Genomic DNA, 17,841 nt, shown 5'->3' on the forward strand with positions numbered 1-17,841 from the left:
ATCTGTGGTTAAAGAGTTTTGGTTTTGTTAATTTTTGTTATTTTAAAAATAACTTTATTTTAAAGTATATATTAATAATATATATTTAATAATTATTCATAAAATAAAATATAGTTGAATATATTTATTATAATTTTATTATCTGCATAAAAATAATATTTTGAATAGCTTCATGTTTAATAAAAATGTGATTAAGACCAAAACTGAATAAAAGAATAAAATTGTCAAATACACGTGCTGACAGCTGAAAACCGGTAATGTATTTTATTGCTACTATATATATAATTGATGTTATAAATAACACAAGATATAATGAAATTAATATTCTATATATAATTTCATAACAATTTTAAGGTTATGTTCTAATTTTTATCATAAAAATTAACATTGATTATTCTGATGTGTGATTGTTAGTACATACTTATTTATAATTATATTTCAGATTCAATAATGGGTAAAAAAGATAAGAAAAAAGTCAGTGGTGCTGTAAAAACCGCTGCTAAAACTGAAAAGAAGTTAGAATCTAAGCGAAAGAAGGAATTGGCAAAACTTGGAGAAGTATGACATATCAATTAATCAATTGAATTATTGAATATTTATTAAAAATATTTGTAGGATGATATAGAGAACATTGTGGCCTCTATTGAACGCGAAGAAGCTAAACGTTTAGCCGTGGTAGAATCTGTAGTTCGCGAACCTCCATCTCCGAGAGTAAATGCTACATTTACACCTCATCCGATTAATTCTCATGAAATTATATTGTTTGGCGGGGAAAATCATAATGGAAAGAAGGTGCTTAAATAATAAATTTAAATAAAATTGAATAAATTATATTTATATATATATTTTTAGACTTATGTGTATAATGATCTGTTCATATTTAACATAAACAAATCTGAATGGCGTATTTTAAAATCTCCCGGAGCTCCACCTCCTAGAAGTGCTCATCAAACGATCGCTCTTTCATCGAATAAGTATGTTGAATTTAATAAAATAAATGTGTTCATGTTTCAATAATTTAAATATTAATTTAGAGGCGAGCTTTGGATATTCGGTGGCGAATTTACAAGTGTTACTGAAACACAATTCTATCATTATAAAGATCTTTGGTTGTTCAACATTTCTGAAAGAAAATGGAAAAAGGTATTTCATACAAACATGATGATAGTAATATATAAAATAAAATATTAATTTAAATATGCTTAGATCGAAAGTCCCGGAGGACCTTCGAGTCGTTCCGGACACAGAATGGTTAATGTCCGCAGATTATTGGGAGTATTTGGTGGATATCACGATAATGGACGAAGCTATAAGTATTACAATGATTTGTATATATTCTGTACTGATAATCGAATATGGAAAAAAATTGATACTATTGGTATACCTCCGACGCCAAGAAGTGGATGTATGATAATGCCCAGTGGTTCTAATTCGGTAACTATAATAACTATTTTTTTATTAAATGAAGAACCAGAAGATATACTTATTTGTTATAATTTCATTTTTAGATTATAGTATATGGAGGCTATGCCAGAGTTCAAGACGGAAAGATAGATAAAGGTGTAACTTATGGAGATTTATTCCGATTGACTGGCTTATCAAATCTAAATGCAACTGACGAAAATGCATCAAAAGCAAATATGTCTTTTCGTTGGGAATCTCTCAAGGGAGGAGTTTATCGTCCAACGCCCCCGAGAAGTTCCTTCTCAACATGTATAGCTCCTGGAAATAAATGCTATGTATTTGGAGGTGTTACAGTAAGTTTATATAATAAAATTTTCCCCCTAATAAAGATAATTAACTATAGTTTCCAAACTTTAAAACAAAAAAAACACAAATTTAAGGATATCTTTGGACTTTTTTTTTTAATCGAACATTTGTCGATTAATATTTCATTAATTATAAAAAATAATATCAATTAAATGGCCACCTCTGGACCTTTTGCAGCAGCCGGTCAATGACTTTTTTTGTACATTTCGGGCGTTATCTTGGCTCTAACTTGGCGGATGTTTGTTTTTAGGTGCTTCGCTTTGCCAACTTAGACAGGACTATTAGCATAACCCCACAAAAAATCCAACGGCATTAAATCGCATGATCTTGGCGGCCACTTGTGTGAGCTTTGTAATCGCATCGAGCAATAAAATGCTCGCGCGGTATTAGAACAGTTAATGATTCTAAAATAGAAAGATTTATTTTTGAGTCGAATTGTTACTGAAGATGATAAGTGGATCCTTTACTTTAACACGCGATATAAGAGGCAGTGGTTGGATTCCTATCAACCCCCAATTCCAACCCCAAGAACTGGATTACACCCCATTATCTTATTGGGGTGCAATGTTATGCGTTTGGTGGGATATGAAAGGCATAATTTATTACGAGTTATTGGATTATAGGCAGACGATTACGAGACACATATTGTGTTCAGCTAATTTAATAGCGACTCAGACCATAAAAAATACCTTTCCTTATAAATTAAAAAAGGGTAATTTTACACCTCATGTATTCATGAAGACGATAGAAAAAATCATTGAATTTTAGTGGGATCTCCTTTCTCACCCACCGTATTCTTCAGAAATTGCTTCAAACGACTTATCTATTTAGATCCCTACCATAGTTCTTTGGTAAAGAAAAATACTTTACAAAAATGGATATAAAAAACGACATTAAAGAATTTATTACTTCAAAAAATACATTTTTTTTTTAATCAGATATTAAAAAATTGATTAAAATTAATTAAAAATACATTTTTTTTAATCATATATTAAAAAATTGAATAATTGTAGAAAAAGATGGAGAATGTATAATTTAGTAAAAGTATTACACATTTTAATATTTAACTCATTTAAAAACACAAAGACATGTCTTACAGCATAATTGTTTTCTCTATCAATACGAAGTGGAATTCTTAAACACAAATTATATTTTAAGTGTAGAGAAATGTGCTTATAGTATTTATGAATTGCTAACATCTTTCATAATAACTTTTCAATAAGTAACAGAAATAAACGTCCTCTAGACAAAATGCCATTTTTCTTCTAACTACCTAAAATATTCTGATTTTGGCTTACTAACTTTAATCATACTTTGGTTTTCTTAGGAGTTTTATCAAGAATAATCTTTAATTATTTCGATTTCTCTTAAAAAAATCTAGTATGTTTTAAAGTGCTGTGAAATCATCTAAAGATATTTTTCAATCAAGTAGAAGGAAATTCTTAAAGAATATTTTCGATTCACACCAGTGTGTTATATGTATTTATAATTAATATTTATTTTATTTGTAGGATATTGAAGAAACTGAAGAGGAATTAACCGGTGAATTATTCAATACTTTGCATTGCTTGGATTTGGAAAATGCGACGTGGCATCAAGTCAATATGAGAACTCAGAAGGCTATCAAAAAACAAGATGATGCTACAAGCGAAGATACTATGGAAGTTGAAGAAGAAGAAAAAGAAGCTCCTGTTACAGGTATATTACATTTTTCCTTTTTTTTTACCTAATAATCTTTCAAGGATAGATTGATTCTATCAATAATAAGACCCTTCTTGTATATAAAACCAGCACGATAGATCAGTAGTATAAGTCGAGGACTAACACCAGAATTCGAACCCCGTATGGACTCTGGTGTCTAGGAATTCGGAGTTAGTGTTTAATTTATAAATATAATATAATTTTGATAGATCAGGTTTTCTTTATAGCACGCATGAATTTAAAAAATCGAGTAATATTTATGGATTATAAACTGTAATAATAGTTTATAATAGGTAAAATAAATGTCATTGATTTACAGACTTTGATTACTGTCTGGTACTACTTGTATGTGTTGATTGTGTTTACACCGTTGTAGCACATTGGACTAACGTAAGATTTAAAAATATATAATAAACTCAGTAACAATGCCTTATCGATGTATAGCATAGATAAAAGGCAATTCGGATTTAATTTATTCAACTTGATATACCGATTTCTTTATTATTTTTTCTTTAACAAACGAGGAGTGATTACATTATTTCAACAACGTCATTATTCTAATATTATTAATTATATATCTTTAGTTTGCTCTGATGGTGTTTTTACAATGACCGTTGGTGGAGCTTCTTCAACGTCAAATACACAAAATGCAAATAGTCAATCCAACGATAGCAAGAATATTGAAGGACCATCACCAAGAATGAACGCTATGATTGCCGTTCAAAAATCAACTTTGTATTTATATGGTGGACTTATTGAGAAAGGAGAGAAACAATTCACACTGAGCGATATCCATACTTTAGGTATGTAACAATTTTTGGACTTACCTTGTATTTTGCACCCAGATAATTTTTTTATCAATATTATTGAAATATTAATTTTGCCCCCTGAATGTCTCGGATTTTTTTACATAGTTTTATATTGAAATATATATTTTTAATTTAGATCTCCATAAACTTGATGGTTGGAAGACAATAATTCCACAAGAAAATCTACCGGAATGGTGTGGAAGCGATTCAGAAGATGATGAATCAGGATCTGATGAAAGTGATGAATCTGGTGACTCAGATTCTTCATAATCGATAATAATAATATGTATGTATTTTTTTTATAAATAAGAAAGTATTCGTTTTTTATTTATACAAAATAAAACTCAAATCTTATTAAAAAATATTTATTTTTATTGATCATATATTTTTAATATTGGTTTTGTCATTATCTATGATTTTATTTATTTATGATTCGTGTGAAATTTATACAGTAAATACATTAATTAGCTTATATTTTAATCATCTGTAGAAGTGACCATTCTTAAAAATATCAGTAAAATCATATTCAGTTATCTTCATGTCATTTTCATAAATTATATAAAATATTTAATATCAAATGCCAAAAATAATTATAAAGATACAGTATTACATTATTAAAAAATAAAATGTATTTGGCTCACATTTTTTAGAATTTGTACTTCATATCGATTGAAATGATATTTATCATAAAATATAGGAAACAATGAACAATCATTTTAACCCATTGAAGAACATTTTCAACACATTCGCCAGGAATAGTGTATATTAAACTATCACAAAGGTGCATTAGTTACAACTTATGCAGATTTCAAATTGTGTTCCAGCTGCGAAGCGATTGCTTCCAAAAAGTCTCCAGTGTTCAGATACATTCCTTCTTTAAGATTTGGCAGTCCATGAATAGCTGCTGCTAAGTCCTTGGTTATCTTTCCGCTGTCGATACAATCGACGCACGCCTACAATTTTTTTTAAATTGTATATAAATAAAAATCAATCGGAATTTATATTATAAATTTATATATTGTACATACTTTTTCTAGAGAGTCTGCAAATTGCGAAAGTTCAGGAGTATTATCAAGAACAGCGCGATGAGCCAAACCACGTGTCCACGCGTAAATGGAAGCAACGGGGTTCGTGGAAGTCGGTTTTCCCTTTTGATGTTCTCTGTAATGCCTCGTAACTGTTCCATGAGCAGCTTCAGATTCGATTGTGCGGCCATCAGGGCACATGAGCACCGAAGTCATCATACCCAATGATCCGTAACCCTGTGGATAGTATGTGAAATTAGATATAATTCATATATGATAGTAGTTCTCAAGCAGTTCACTATATTTTAAAATTATACACATGTAACGTCCAGAAAATATATCTAAATAGTGATTCTCTCTTTTAAATTAATTTTTATTATTGAAAAGAAACGTCAGGAAAAGTTTAATAGAAAAAACTATTTTATGGTGTAATTTGTTATCAGAACAACTCAACTTTTTACGTATTATGCAAAAAAAATATTTAAATTTCGTCATTGTTCTTCCGAAAGGTGCAATATGACATGAATAAATCTATAAAAAAAAAGATGAAAAATTAAGTAAATGACACGATTAACCCTTTCTGCGCCCTAAGCGCGTAAACGCGCTTCACTTTGTACTCATTTTACTAGCTAATTTCAAATGTTTTATGTGACATTAAGATGATAAAAAAATTAAAACATAATAAATTAAAAATATTATTGATATTACAGAAATTAAAAATTTTGTTTGACGTTCAATAAGAGTCGCTCTTCAAGGTTGTGTTTCTTCTATTACTAACTAGAATTCTTAATATTCATTGCAACTCCTGTTCGGCGTGTACTTGACGTTATTTTATATTTCATGTTTTTAAATTTTATTTGTATTATTTTTTATAAGTTGTGACAATCCTAATTTAATGTTTTATATATGCCTGTAATTTAATTTACTTAAAAAAAATTTTTTTTAATTTAATTTTTTTACAATGTTTTATTATTTTTTTTTTATTTTTTTTAAAGCTAATGTGACAACCCTGGTAATATGAATTTTTTTATTCGTTTGCATTGAATTTGTTACTATCTATTTTTTGTATAAAATATATGTGTAGAAAAAATTTTTATAATTTTTTTTTCTAAAAACTACATGACATGTTTTTATACGTCTGTATTTAATTAACTTCTAAATTATTTTTTAAATATTTTATTATTATATTTTGTAATGTGACAACCCTGGCTTTAAAAAAAATTTAAACCCCCCTCGGTTTCATACCGTTAGTCCCAGACTTTTTTTAGCTCTCACCATCCTCTCGCCAAAATATAAAAATTACTGTTTTAACTGTCCAGCTATAGTTTTATAAATATGGTAATAATAATAGATGTATTCAATATTCATAAGCATATATTGTAAATAAATTATACGCTTACACATTGGAGGTTGGTGAATTATATATTATATTTCTTTTAGGAAAACTGTTCTATTAAAAAAATTCAAATAACACTAGGCTTCCTTATGAACAAATTAGCGATGTCACGTTTTTTCGGAGACCACACAAACCACCCCCGCTGTCACAATTCCGCTGACCCCCTCCTCCTCTAACCTGTGACAACATTTAAGGAAGCTGAATGACACATTGTATATTTATTTTATACGTCATCATAATATGCCATCGATAGATATTCAAACAAGTTTCAATAGATTTTGTTTTTACTAAAAATATCCCAGCTTGTAGTGTATGGCCATACTAATAGTTTGCGGCGTTGATAAGGTTAATATTAATTCTAGATGAATTTGGAAATCACTGATATACAATTTTTTAAATTCAACGTACTTGAGCTACAATATCAGATTGAACATCTCCATCGTAGTTCTTGCAGGACCAAACGAAACCGCCGGAGCTCTTCAAACCTTGCGCCACCATATCATCAATGAGACGGTGCTCATACCAAATCTTGGCAGCTTCAAAATCTTTCTTATATGTCCTTTAAAAAATGAAAAACATAAGCATAACAAAACTTAAGCAATCATATCGTCAATGATAAACTTACTCTTCATAAATATCTTGGAAGATATCCTTAAAGCGACCGTCGTACTTCTTAAGAATGGTATTCTTGGTCGACAAATACAAGGGCCATTTCTTCTGCAGCGCCACTTGGAAACTGGCATGAGCAAACGACTTGATGGAATCGTCCGTGTTGTACATTCCCATGGCAACTCCGCCACCATTGAATTTGAACAGATCGTATTTTTCAACAGTGCCGTCTTCAGCCGTGTACACCATCTCTACCTTTCCAGGTTTTGTGATGACAAAATCTTTAGCTTTGTACTGATCTCCGTGCGCGTGCCTTCCGATAACGATGGGTTTGATCCATCCGGGTACCAACTTCGGAATGGTTTGGCAGATGATCGGTTCGCGGAACACGGTGCCGCCGAGGATGTTACGGATGGTTCCGTTGGGGCTCAACCACATCTTTTTGAGTTTGAACTCTTCAACTCTCTGCTCGTCGGGAGTGATTGTGGCGCATTTGATACCGACGTTGTATTTTAAAATGGCATGAGCAGCGTCTATGGTTACTTGATCGTCGGTGGCGTCTCTATGAGGGAGTCCAAGATCGTAGTATTTGCAATCGATCTTAAATCAACATAATTGTAAACGTCAACACTTTGTTCTGATTTGCGGGCGATTGTCTTAGCTATAAATGTAAATACCTGTACGTATGGAAAGATAAGCCTCTCCTTGATTTTCTCCCAAATGATTCGGGTCATCTCATCACCGTCCATTTCAACGACTGGATTGGCAGCGACAATCCTTTTGCCACTTGAAACTGTAATAAAAATTTAATTAGTTAAATAGTAAAAGTCAATAAGCCGATGCATATAAGAGATCCATCTCAAAGTACGACTAAGCATTAATACTTAAATAAAGACCATAGCTGCATGTCTAAATTTGTTTCAACTCGATCGGTCGAGTTTGTGCTGTGCTACAAAGATGTCATGGAACGACTTTGAAAACGAGTCAAGGGACATAGCGGATGATTGGGTGCTACACCATTGGCTGTGTACGACTTTATTCTCAGCACTAAGTTAAAATTTAAATTGACTATAGATAGTTGACCAATGAAGCAGACTTGCAGTATTTAAGAAATGCTGTGACTTTTCAAGGGTTGTACTTTGAAAAAAATATATTGTAATTTCTTGTGAGCTGATATACATTTATGTGAAAAGAATCCGTACGCTTGCTTTTGTGGCAAACAAATCAATTTTTAAAAAAGCATCTCTAATAACCAACTCACTTTTGAGTAAAAAAAACAGTTAGGCAAACGATATATTTTATTTGTGAAAGTAATAATAATTTGTAACTATTTTATGTAAATATTTAATACTGTTTTTACTTTATTAAATCATCAGAATTAAAATTTATCTATTTTTTTAACAAAATAAGGGAAGTAATACTAAAAATGCGATAGTAGCGCCATCGTTTATATGGCAGTTTCTGTAAATACAAACTGGCGCTAATATTTGAATCTAAGTCATTAGTTTAATTTAGCGATTTGATAATTTTATCTATTACAATAGATAATAGATAAGATTGGCGAATTCACTTAATCTGCAATAGATAGGAAAAAACGCTAGCAATAATACTACTGAATATTTAAGCATTTTGTTCACATGTTCAATAAAAAATATCATCAGACCTTCGCTTTATCGTTTAAATTTATATTTATCAAAACAATTCCAAATATCATCTTTATCGCATATTTATCGACAAGGACACGTCAGTTTTTATTATAATTTCCTCAATCAGTTAAACAAAAATGTTGTATACTCAACAATCATGAGTTAAAGCAACAACAATAATAATATGAGAATCAAGACTATAATGTATTAGACCGGATTTAATAGTTTGTTCATGTGAGTTTATACAATTTTCAGACATTTTCAGAGTACGTGACTGAGCGGGACGCACTGTGTAAAGTGAAGAAAAGCTTTAATTATAACCTCAAAATGGATTTACTTACGAGCTCTGCTCCCCATGGGGGCCGCAGCCGCTTTCACGAACTTCGCCAAAGTACTAGCCATATTGCCGATGAATGGACCAGTGATGATACGACCCCACACTGCGACAGCCAACCGCGCACTGCCGCCGTTTCAGCTCATTCTCAATACGCATGCGCGATTTTGCGATTTTTTTGCTACTATTTGGCAATAACGCGCAATTGCGCGACCTTAAAAAATACAAACTTTTAATTTGTTCAAAAATAATTAATTTTATTACTTCTAAAATAGTTATAACACATATTAAATTATTATTGTATTATTTAAAATATGTTCACGTATTATTTATTATTAATAAAACTAAAATTCATATATAACTCAATTATATAAATGTATTTTATTAGTTAAATGTAATAAGCATATTTTTTAATATTTATATTTATTGCCATATAAAGGAAAGCAATATATATTTTGTTTTGTTAGTAGAACAAGTCAATATCTAAAGTATAGTTTTAAATTAGTTAGCGTAATAAAAAAACCCTGTCAAGTTACACATGTTGATTTATTTATTATAAAATTTTATCAATACTGTTATAAAATAATGAATTTTAAATAATTGCTATTCGTTTTGAAAATGATAATGGAACTCAGTTCGTCAAAATGTCGTTTGATTTTTTTTGCCAACCACTATCCAATTTCCACTTCTTTGACAATTTTTTCACATTACATTTTGTTTCTTCATACGAACTTCTAATAATGTTTATATTGTTTTTAATGTGATTTAACATTTCTGTCGCTCCGTCCAACAGTACATATAGGTTTTGTCGAGTTTTTGATACAAAATTTATTTCGTTCATAACTTTGTGTAAAGGAACACAAATAAATACATATTGTTTTATTTTATAAGCTTCTTATCTCTCTTCTCGTTTTGTAGATTTAAAATTAATATCAATCAGTGCTTCAATAATATTATTATATCATAACTTTACTGCTAATATGAAGTCCCGTCAATAATGCGTAGGACAAAAGAGCGTCGACAAAAAAGCGCGGACAAAAGACTGAGTGCCAAAATTGCGCAACTACAAACAGCACAATGAATATATAAAAAAATAAAAACACGAAAATAGAATTATAAAAATCAAAAACTGAAATAATGTATTATATATGATAAATTTGATAGTACACAAAAATAATAAAAAGAGGGCCGTTTTTTTTTATTTTTGAATTTGTCAATTTTCTCAAAATATGCATAATAATGATGAATCATAAAAGCTAATGATGGGGCGATTAAGTTTAGTAATTAAAAGTCTAGGCTTCCTGCCAAATTAATCTTCTTCTATCTCCCAATTTTTTCTACATATAATGTTTATTATTAGTTTTTAACATTAAAGAACGCTACTTTAGGCCGCGCAGTAAGAAACTTGTTTTCAAAAACTAAAAAATGTAGCTCTATTAAAAAATCTCAGAGAAAAGAGTAATCAATTTTAAAAAAAATATCATATATAAGGTGTGATAAAAAATATTTATGTATTATTCAATAATAACATTCTTTTTTTAATAGTCATCATCACATAGAATACACTTATATTATCGATTATTTCTATCTGCAAAACGTTTGTGGAATGCACTATTTGGTATAATCGTCTAATATTGCCTTTATCTTCTCTGTGGTCACACAACGTTGTCCTGTAAATATCCTCATTATCTGTGGGAACAGGAAAAATTCGCATAAGTCAGTTATGATGAATAAATATTTTTTGTTTTAGTGAGCGGATGCGTTATCGTAGTGCAAAATCTAAGTTCACCACAATTTTGTTTGTAAAAACGGATCTTATTTTACTCTTCACTTTTAATAATATAAGAAAATATTGAGAATAACCTTGGCATTCGAATGAACTTTATGTGCTTTTTTTGTTTTTGTGGTGATTATGAGGATCAAGAGCAATCTCGTTTTCGGCCCATTCAAGTCAAGGGGCTTCAATTCATGCACGAGTTGCATCTTGTAAGCTCGTAAACTAAAATCTTTCATAAAGTGGATGTACGCAGCTCCAGTTGCTGTGCATGATAGCGAATTAACTCATTACTACGCTTCACAGCAAAAACAACTTCTTTGGTGCGCACTGTACGACGTCTCTGCGGATACGTATTATCAATTAGAGTATGCGTTGTGCGTAAAAGATCCATGTTTATTTGAATTACTTGACACAGTAAGATTCACGAACTGAACCACGATTTTCCAAATAAATTTGCACAATTTGCAAGCGTTGTTCTGGCATAAGTCTATTCATGGTGAAATGGCAAACCAAACTTAGCAAAAATCAGCTGTCAGCTGTTAAATTGGCTGTCGCTGGAAAAAGTGTTGCCAATTCGAAAAACAAACCTCTAAAAAAATACCCTTTTGTTAATAACTCAGGTGTTGCTAAGCAGTGTCTCTTGTAAACGTTGGTAATATTCATAAATTCGTTTGGACACAGAATCATAGCTAAAAGGTTTCTCCAGTAGTTCCACTACTTTACTGTGCCTCAATACATTTATAATGCAAAAATGAACTCAAATTCTTCGATTTCATCGTTTTAAAAATAAAGAAATCATTGGTGACTAAATATGTGACATTGTGTGACTAAATTTGTGTTTATGCTTGACTTTCAAACACAAACTACGCGTCCAATATGGTTTAAAACAATGGTACTATATATAACACACCTCGTATATAGAATATAACGGTTTTTGTTGAAGCAATAAGTAGTTTTAATCAGATTTATAAAATTAACCTTGAAAATATCTCAGCTGTTCTATCTTATTTTTGTTAAAATCGTTAAATAATAAAGGAAAATGATAATGTTTAACTAAAATAAAAATATATCTTTACACATCTTTCCAAGCCTTTGACATATTTACAAACAGAAATCTATACTAAGAATTTTTTGGAATAGATAAATATATCCATTTTCTGATAGATTTACCAATGTATCATTTATGAAATGAGTTTTTTAAGGAAATACTGTTCTAAAGTTATCAAGACTTACTACTAGTAGTTTCCTACCTATGATTTACATATGAGTGTACTAAATCTTATTATTCTTGAAAGTTAACAGAGCTTTCAATTTATATGTAGATAACATTAATTTGAATGCGCTTCAAGCAGATTTGAATATAATTATTTTTGTCGAATATTGGGCAAAGTTTGCCTCAGGCGAAGCCGGGCGACACAATATATAATAAATATTTGTTTGCAATTCATCGATTTGGCAGTGTCTGGTTCACTGAACCTGTAAAACAGGATATGTTTAATTCATGCCTTGACAATGGAGATAGCGTGACAAAAACTCGCTCATTTGTACATATTATATATTTAATCATACTTACGTTTGGTCATAGCCATGTTTATGTGAGAGTAGTTTTGCAACTTTTCACCATTTTATGCTACAGGTTAAAAAGGTTCTTTATGAAGGATTGCAGGTACAAATTTTTGCATTGTGAGGCATCAACAGGTAGCTCAACTCACGTATACCTTCGTGTATAACGGTAATCGAGGGAAACCTGACCTGACAATGAAAACAGGGACGATGAATGGATATATGATTTTTTGCTCACATGCCAAGAGAAACACTTGGTTCTATACAATCGAGAATGTGTAACAGATGTTCACTTAATGTTTTGTGAACATCAATTGCCAATCATTGATTTAGCACAGTTTTCTTGACAGTATGAATATGGGTCGACAATAGCGCAATGAATAATAATGACCTAGATCTATTTCCGGTTAAAAATTTACTGATATACTAAATTGAAAGCGCATAAATTTATCTATAATACAATAAAATACTTCAGTGTACGAAGAAAAGTGGAGTAAATAAGATTGAAAAGCCCTGGATTTTTTATTCGCCTTATCATCGAGGCGAAATTTTTGAGACCGAGACTGGGCCGTAGTAATTTATAGCATCGCAATTTGAAAAGTTTATTAACCTTGAACTTCGTCCTGTTGAAGTTCATTCTTTTTCGGATACAGAACCAGAAATAACTACGATCAGGTTTATGAATCTTCCAAAGATATGCGACACAATTTCAGTGCCTATTTATAATTTCTTTTCAGCGGTTCTATTTCCGTGCTAAATCAATTCGATCCTCGATTTCGAGGCGTTCAAGGCCTCGGAAAATACTTAAATGTTACAAGTAACTGATCCAGAGCTCCTCTGCGTGTCATCAATTAAGACTCGTCAGTCAGAGTTTCATTGCTCCCTTTTCGACCTCAAATTCCAGAATTCTCTGGGGTAGGTTAAAGTCATTAAAAAATCATTATTAAGACATCTTATACCTGAACTTGATTTTACTTCTAATATAATAGATAACCATTTACGTTCTAAATATTACTTATGATTTTTAACAGACATCTAATATTCGCTTAAATAAATTAAATTAAACCAATAGGCACACTTAAACTATAATTAATTTGATACATGCATTCATATATTTCACGCTCATAATCTCTCACTATTTGCTCATAAGGAGGCAACCATAATATTCATATTTTTAGAGCATCGATTTTAGTAACATGGAATTTTACTTTGCTATTAAAATTATTAGATTCAGTGAAGGTTATTATTGAAAATTTATTTTTAATATAAATTTAATTATAAAATATAAGTCGTTGAGAAATAATTGAGTGATCCATATTTGAATCCTAGTGATTTTTTATTGTACCTGAGAGATCGGATATTATGAGCATTATATAATTATAATTGGGTTAGGTTTTCCTAAATTTTCCTAATCTCACAGATTAATATCGTGATGATTAACTAAAATCGAGTTTTTTTTTTCTAATAGAGCTAATTTAGCTTATAAAGAATATAAAAATACGATAGAGACGTTTTCTAGTTCAGAACTTGTATATGTGAATAGACAAACACTATCTTAATTAATTATTGCGCAAATCAAGTAATGTCAAGGAATGTTCATTTATATCGCTCTATATAAATATACGTGAAATATTAACAATTATTAAGCTCTGAGCTATCTCTTTCTTCCATTATTAATGCCTTACTTTCAAAATGAGTTGCTATTTATTTTCATTTGTTTGAAATTATCGTTAAATTGCCCTTCTGGTTATTTGTGCAGATGGTTGGTATTCTCAAAGCTATCTTTTGTCGATATAAGTGAATAAACAAACACTATCTTAATTAATTATTGCTCAAATCAAGTAATGTCAAGGTATGTACTCTATATTCATATTTGGGTCGATTTTTTTATATTATTATAACCTTGTTCCTAAAAAGCGTTTATAGATTAAAATAATATACTAATGAACTTAAATTCAAGTTCATCCAATTTTTTATGCTTTTTCGTTTCGGTTTTTTCAAGAAGGGGGGGGGGCAAAAGCTGGCCAGTCAGTGCTCGATTTTTTAATATTTCGATTTCATTAAGAATCATGGTATTGCATTAAATGACACGCATTTTTCTGGTTAGAATCCACGTCAAAAGCAATAAAGTCGTGCCGTCGCCGTCGCAGTGGTAACGCTCGGTTATCTAGCGTTCGTATTAAGAATTTTTATAATAATATTACGAATTATAATAAGTGAAAATCAAATGGAGCACATCTAAACCGAATTTTGCCTAATAGAAGAGCGCAAAAAAACAATTATCCCTTCTCAGAAGTCAAAAATCTACGTCAAAAGCAATAAAATCATGCCGGAGCGTTCCCACTGCAACGGCACCGACACGATTTTATTGCTTTTGACGTAGATTTTTGACTTCTGAGAAGGGATAATTGTTTTTTGCGCCCTCCTATTAACCAAAATTCGGTGACGATATATTTTTTTATGTTTTCTGTAGATTTTGTTTGAGGGATAACCCAACTTTTTTGATTTAGAATCAGGGACGCCATTTCAGATTTTCCCATGGGGAGCGGAGGGGGGGCAAAATTAGGCTATTCAGTGGTATCTTTTTAATATTTAGATTTCATTAAGATTCAAAGTATTTGCATTTTTCTGGCCAAATTTAAGAGGGAGGGGCAAATGCTCCTACCTAGCCCCCTAAATGACGTCTCTGGAGTAATATCTACGTTAATATCTACGTTATGTGTGCAATCCTAGTCATTATACTTGTCCACTTCATTTCACTAATGAATCATTTAGGAAAATATGTCAGGAATATGGAACTATGCTCTATTTGCGTTAACGCAGTCAGTTCGAGAGCTATCAATTTCATTTTGGGTTTACGCTCCTATTATTAGCTTGAAAGCAAACGATAAGAAATTACGTTCGATATAAATATTATATACCAATATAATACTTTACCATCAATTATCTTTGGCAAATAATTTCAACATTAATAAATAGTTGTGTTATAGAATTTATTAGCTTAAATAAATAAATGTTATTTTCATGTATTATAATATGCTAGCTCAATGAAATAATTTTGAGTGTTCTCTAATTCTTAGTGGTCTCTGATCGTGTGCACGCAGTTGCATGTACGCTCCCCAAGCAATTTTAGATTTTTTTAGCAGCATTGTTTGAAATTTTTTAAAGGGAATATTATGCCTTTATTTTAATTATTTTACGCCTCATAAAGTAGAATTTGATAAATACATAAACGCAGGACCGAAATATTTTAATATTCGGAAATTTACCTGTATTTTTATATATATATATATATATATACGAAAAAGTATAAGTATGTATAAAAGATATGTTATTTATTCATACATTTGATCTTTAAATTCTAAAACTACAGCTGTATAATTTTTTATTGTCTACTTTGTGATACTAGTTAAAAGTAATTTAACATTTACTATTTTTTAAATTATAAAGACCATATACATTTAATAGAAAAAGACACGCATAACATAACCTCACATATTATATTAATATTTTTTGTAATTATTAAATTTAATATCAATTAATTCATGAACTACCTAATTATAATATTTTACACAAGCATTCTTCTCCTAATGTATAGTTAACATATTCTTCAAAACAATATTATACAATAAGTTGTTTTAAAAAAGACATACACAACCTAACCTCAAATATTATCTTAATATTTTTTTGGTATAATAAGATTTAATGTAAATCAATTCGTGTATCATCTAATACTTTCACAAAAACATGTAACATAACATTTTTTCCTTCTCTCAAAGTGTAGTTAGCATATTTTTCAAAACAATATTTTACTATATGTTGTTTTTTAGAAAGACATACATAACCTAACCTCAAATATTATTTTTTTTCTGGTATAATAAGATTTAATTTCAATTAATTCATGTCACATTAATTCTTCCACAAAAACATGAAACATAAAAATATTTTTTCCTTCTCTCGAAATTTAGTTAATATATTTTCAAAACCATATTTCATTATTCGTTGTTTTTCAGAAAGTCATGCATAACTTAACCTCAAATGTTCTTATCATATTTTTATGGTATAGTAAAATTTTATGTAAATCAAGTCACAAAAACATGAAACATCAACATTTTTATTACTAAAGTGTAGTTAACATATTCTTAACTTACTGTTTTAACATCTAGCCATTTTCAAGTCATTAAAATCTATTTATTTGAAAGAACGCACGTATGTCAGTTAACATATTCTTGCCGTGGGATCTTACTATTATTAAATAAACAAAATCGAAACTAGCTTATTTTTATCATTGAACTACAATTACTCTATTAATTTCGATTTCTATTTTATTAGATATATTATTACAATCGAAAATTCAACTATAATTATTTTAAATTAATAAAATTATTGATCAAAATTTACTTACTACACTAAGAAAAAACTTGAGTTAAATTAAAAAAATATATAAGCATAAAAGTTAAAATTCTATTATTCTAACTTATATTCTAACTAAGATGAAATACTGTTGCTAATGCTTGAGACTGTTACTGATGTACATTTGTACATGTCCACAAAATAACATTAAAAGATAATTTTTTGCAATTATCACTTGTGCAAACAGACTAAACATACTTTATTTTATCAGCCGTTTGTGTGATGGAATTTATGTGATGGATATGTATGCATCTTTTTGCCACGCATTTTTATTATATAATTCGCAAAAATTTTAGGTACGTAATCTTAGTAAGAAAAAAAATCAGAATCAACGCCAACGACGAAGATCTGGATGATTTATGGTTAAAATGCAGAGATACGAAAATAAAACGGGCAAAAATATATTCAACATTAATTTCGCACGTATTATATGTTAGCAAAAAGAAATATACATATATATTACCGACGTCATTGCGGTAGATCTCCTGTTTTATAACTTGTGATGTAAGATGTTAACAGGCAGAATTCGTGTGTTATGATTTAGTCAAGTTCATGGTTAAGCCAACATCGAAACGTTACGTTTAAATTAGCGACTCGTTATTAGGTAATGATTTTTTTTGAATGGATCAAATTATGTTTGATTTATGATTATCTGTATAATGTGGCAAGGTTGAGTGATTTTTGCAGTGTAAAGACAGGAAATACAAGCAAATTACTTTAGTATTAAGTGGCAAGTAATTTAATAGTTTAGACATAACAGCATTTGAACAAATAACACGTTTGAATAACTGAATAATT

General features: G+C 29.9%; 2 protein-coding genes across 2 annotated transcripts; one reads left to right on the plus strand and one right to left on the minus strand.

Annotated features, from left to right (window-relative positions):
- The first annotated feature begins 164 nt into the window (after window positions 1-164).
- Window positions 165-4,642, plus strand: LOC148231074 (kelch domain-containing protein 4-like). Its single transcript, XM_088194148.1, has 10 exons — window positions 165-254; window positions 443-558; window positions 616-792; window positions 853-974; window positions 1,035-1,143; window positions 1,207-1,434; window positions 1,509-1,757; window positions 3,282-3,468; window positions 4,056-4,274; window positions 4,417-4,642. Exons 2-10 carry the CDS (start codon window positions 451-453, stop codon window positions 4,548-4,550), a joined length of 1,533 nt encoding a protein of 510 aa, XP_088050274.1. The 5' UTR covers window positions 165-254; window positions 443-450; the 3' UTR covers window positions 4,551-4,642.
- Window positions 4,635-9,476, minus strand: LOC148231075 (isocitrate dehydrogenase [NADP] cytoplasmic-like). Its single transcript, XM_088194149.1, has 6 exons — window positions 9,298-9,476; window positions 7,988-8,103; window positions 7,327-7,910; window positions 7,110-7,260; window positions 5,309-5,542; window positions 4,635-5,233 (listed from the first exon to the last, which is right to left on the minus strand). Exons 1-6 carry the CDS (start codon window positions 9,356-9,358, stop codon window positions 5,078-5,080), a joined length of 1,302 nt encoding a protein of 433 aa, XP_088050275.1. The 5' UTR covers window positions 9,359-9,476; the 3' UTR covers window positions 4,635-5,077.
- Between the last annotated feature and the right edge of the window lie 8,365 nt (window positions 9,477-17,841).

This window comes from Plectrocnemia conspersa, unplaced genomic scaffold, assembly GCF_051122295.1.
Source record: "Plectrocnemia conspersa isolate PC_06_02 unplaced genomic scaffold, ASM5112229v1 ptg000010l, whole genome shotgun sequence".
Lineage (NCBI taxonomy): Eukaryota > Metazoa > Arthropoda > Insecta > Trichoptera > Polycentropodidae > Plectrocnemia > Plectrocnemia conspersa.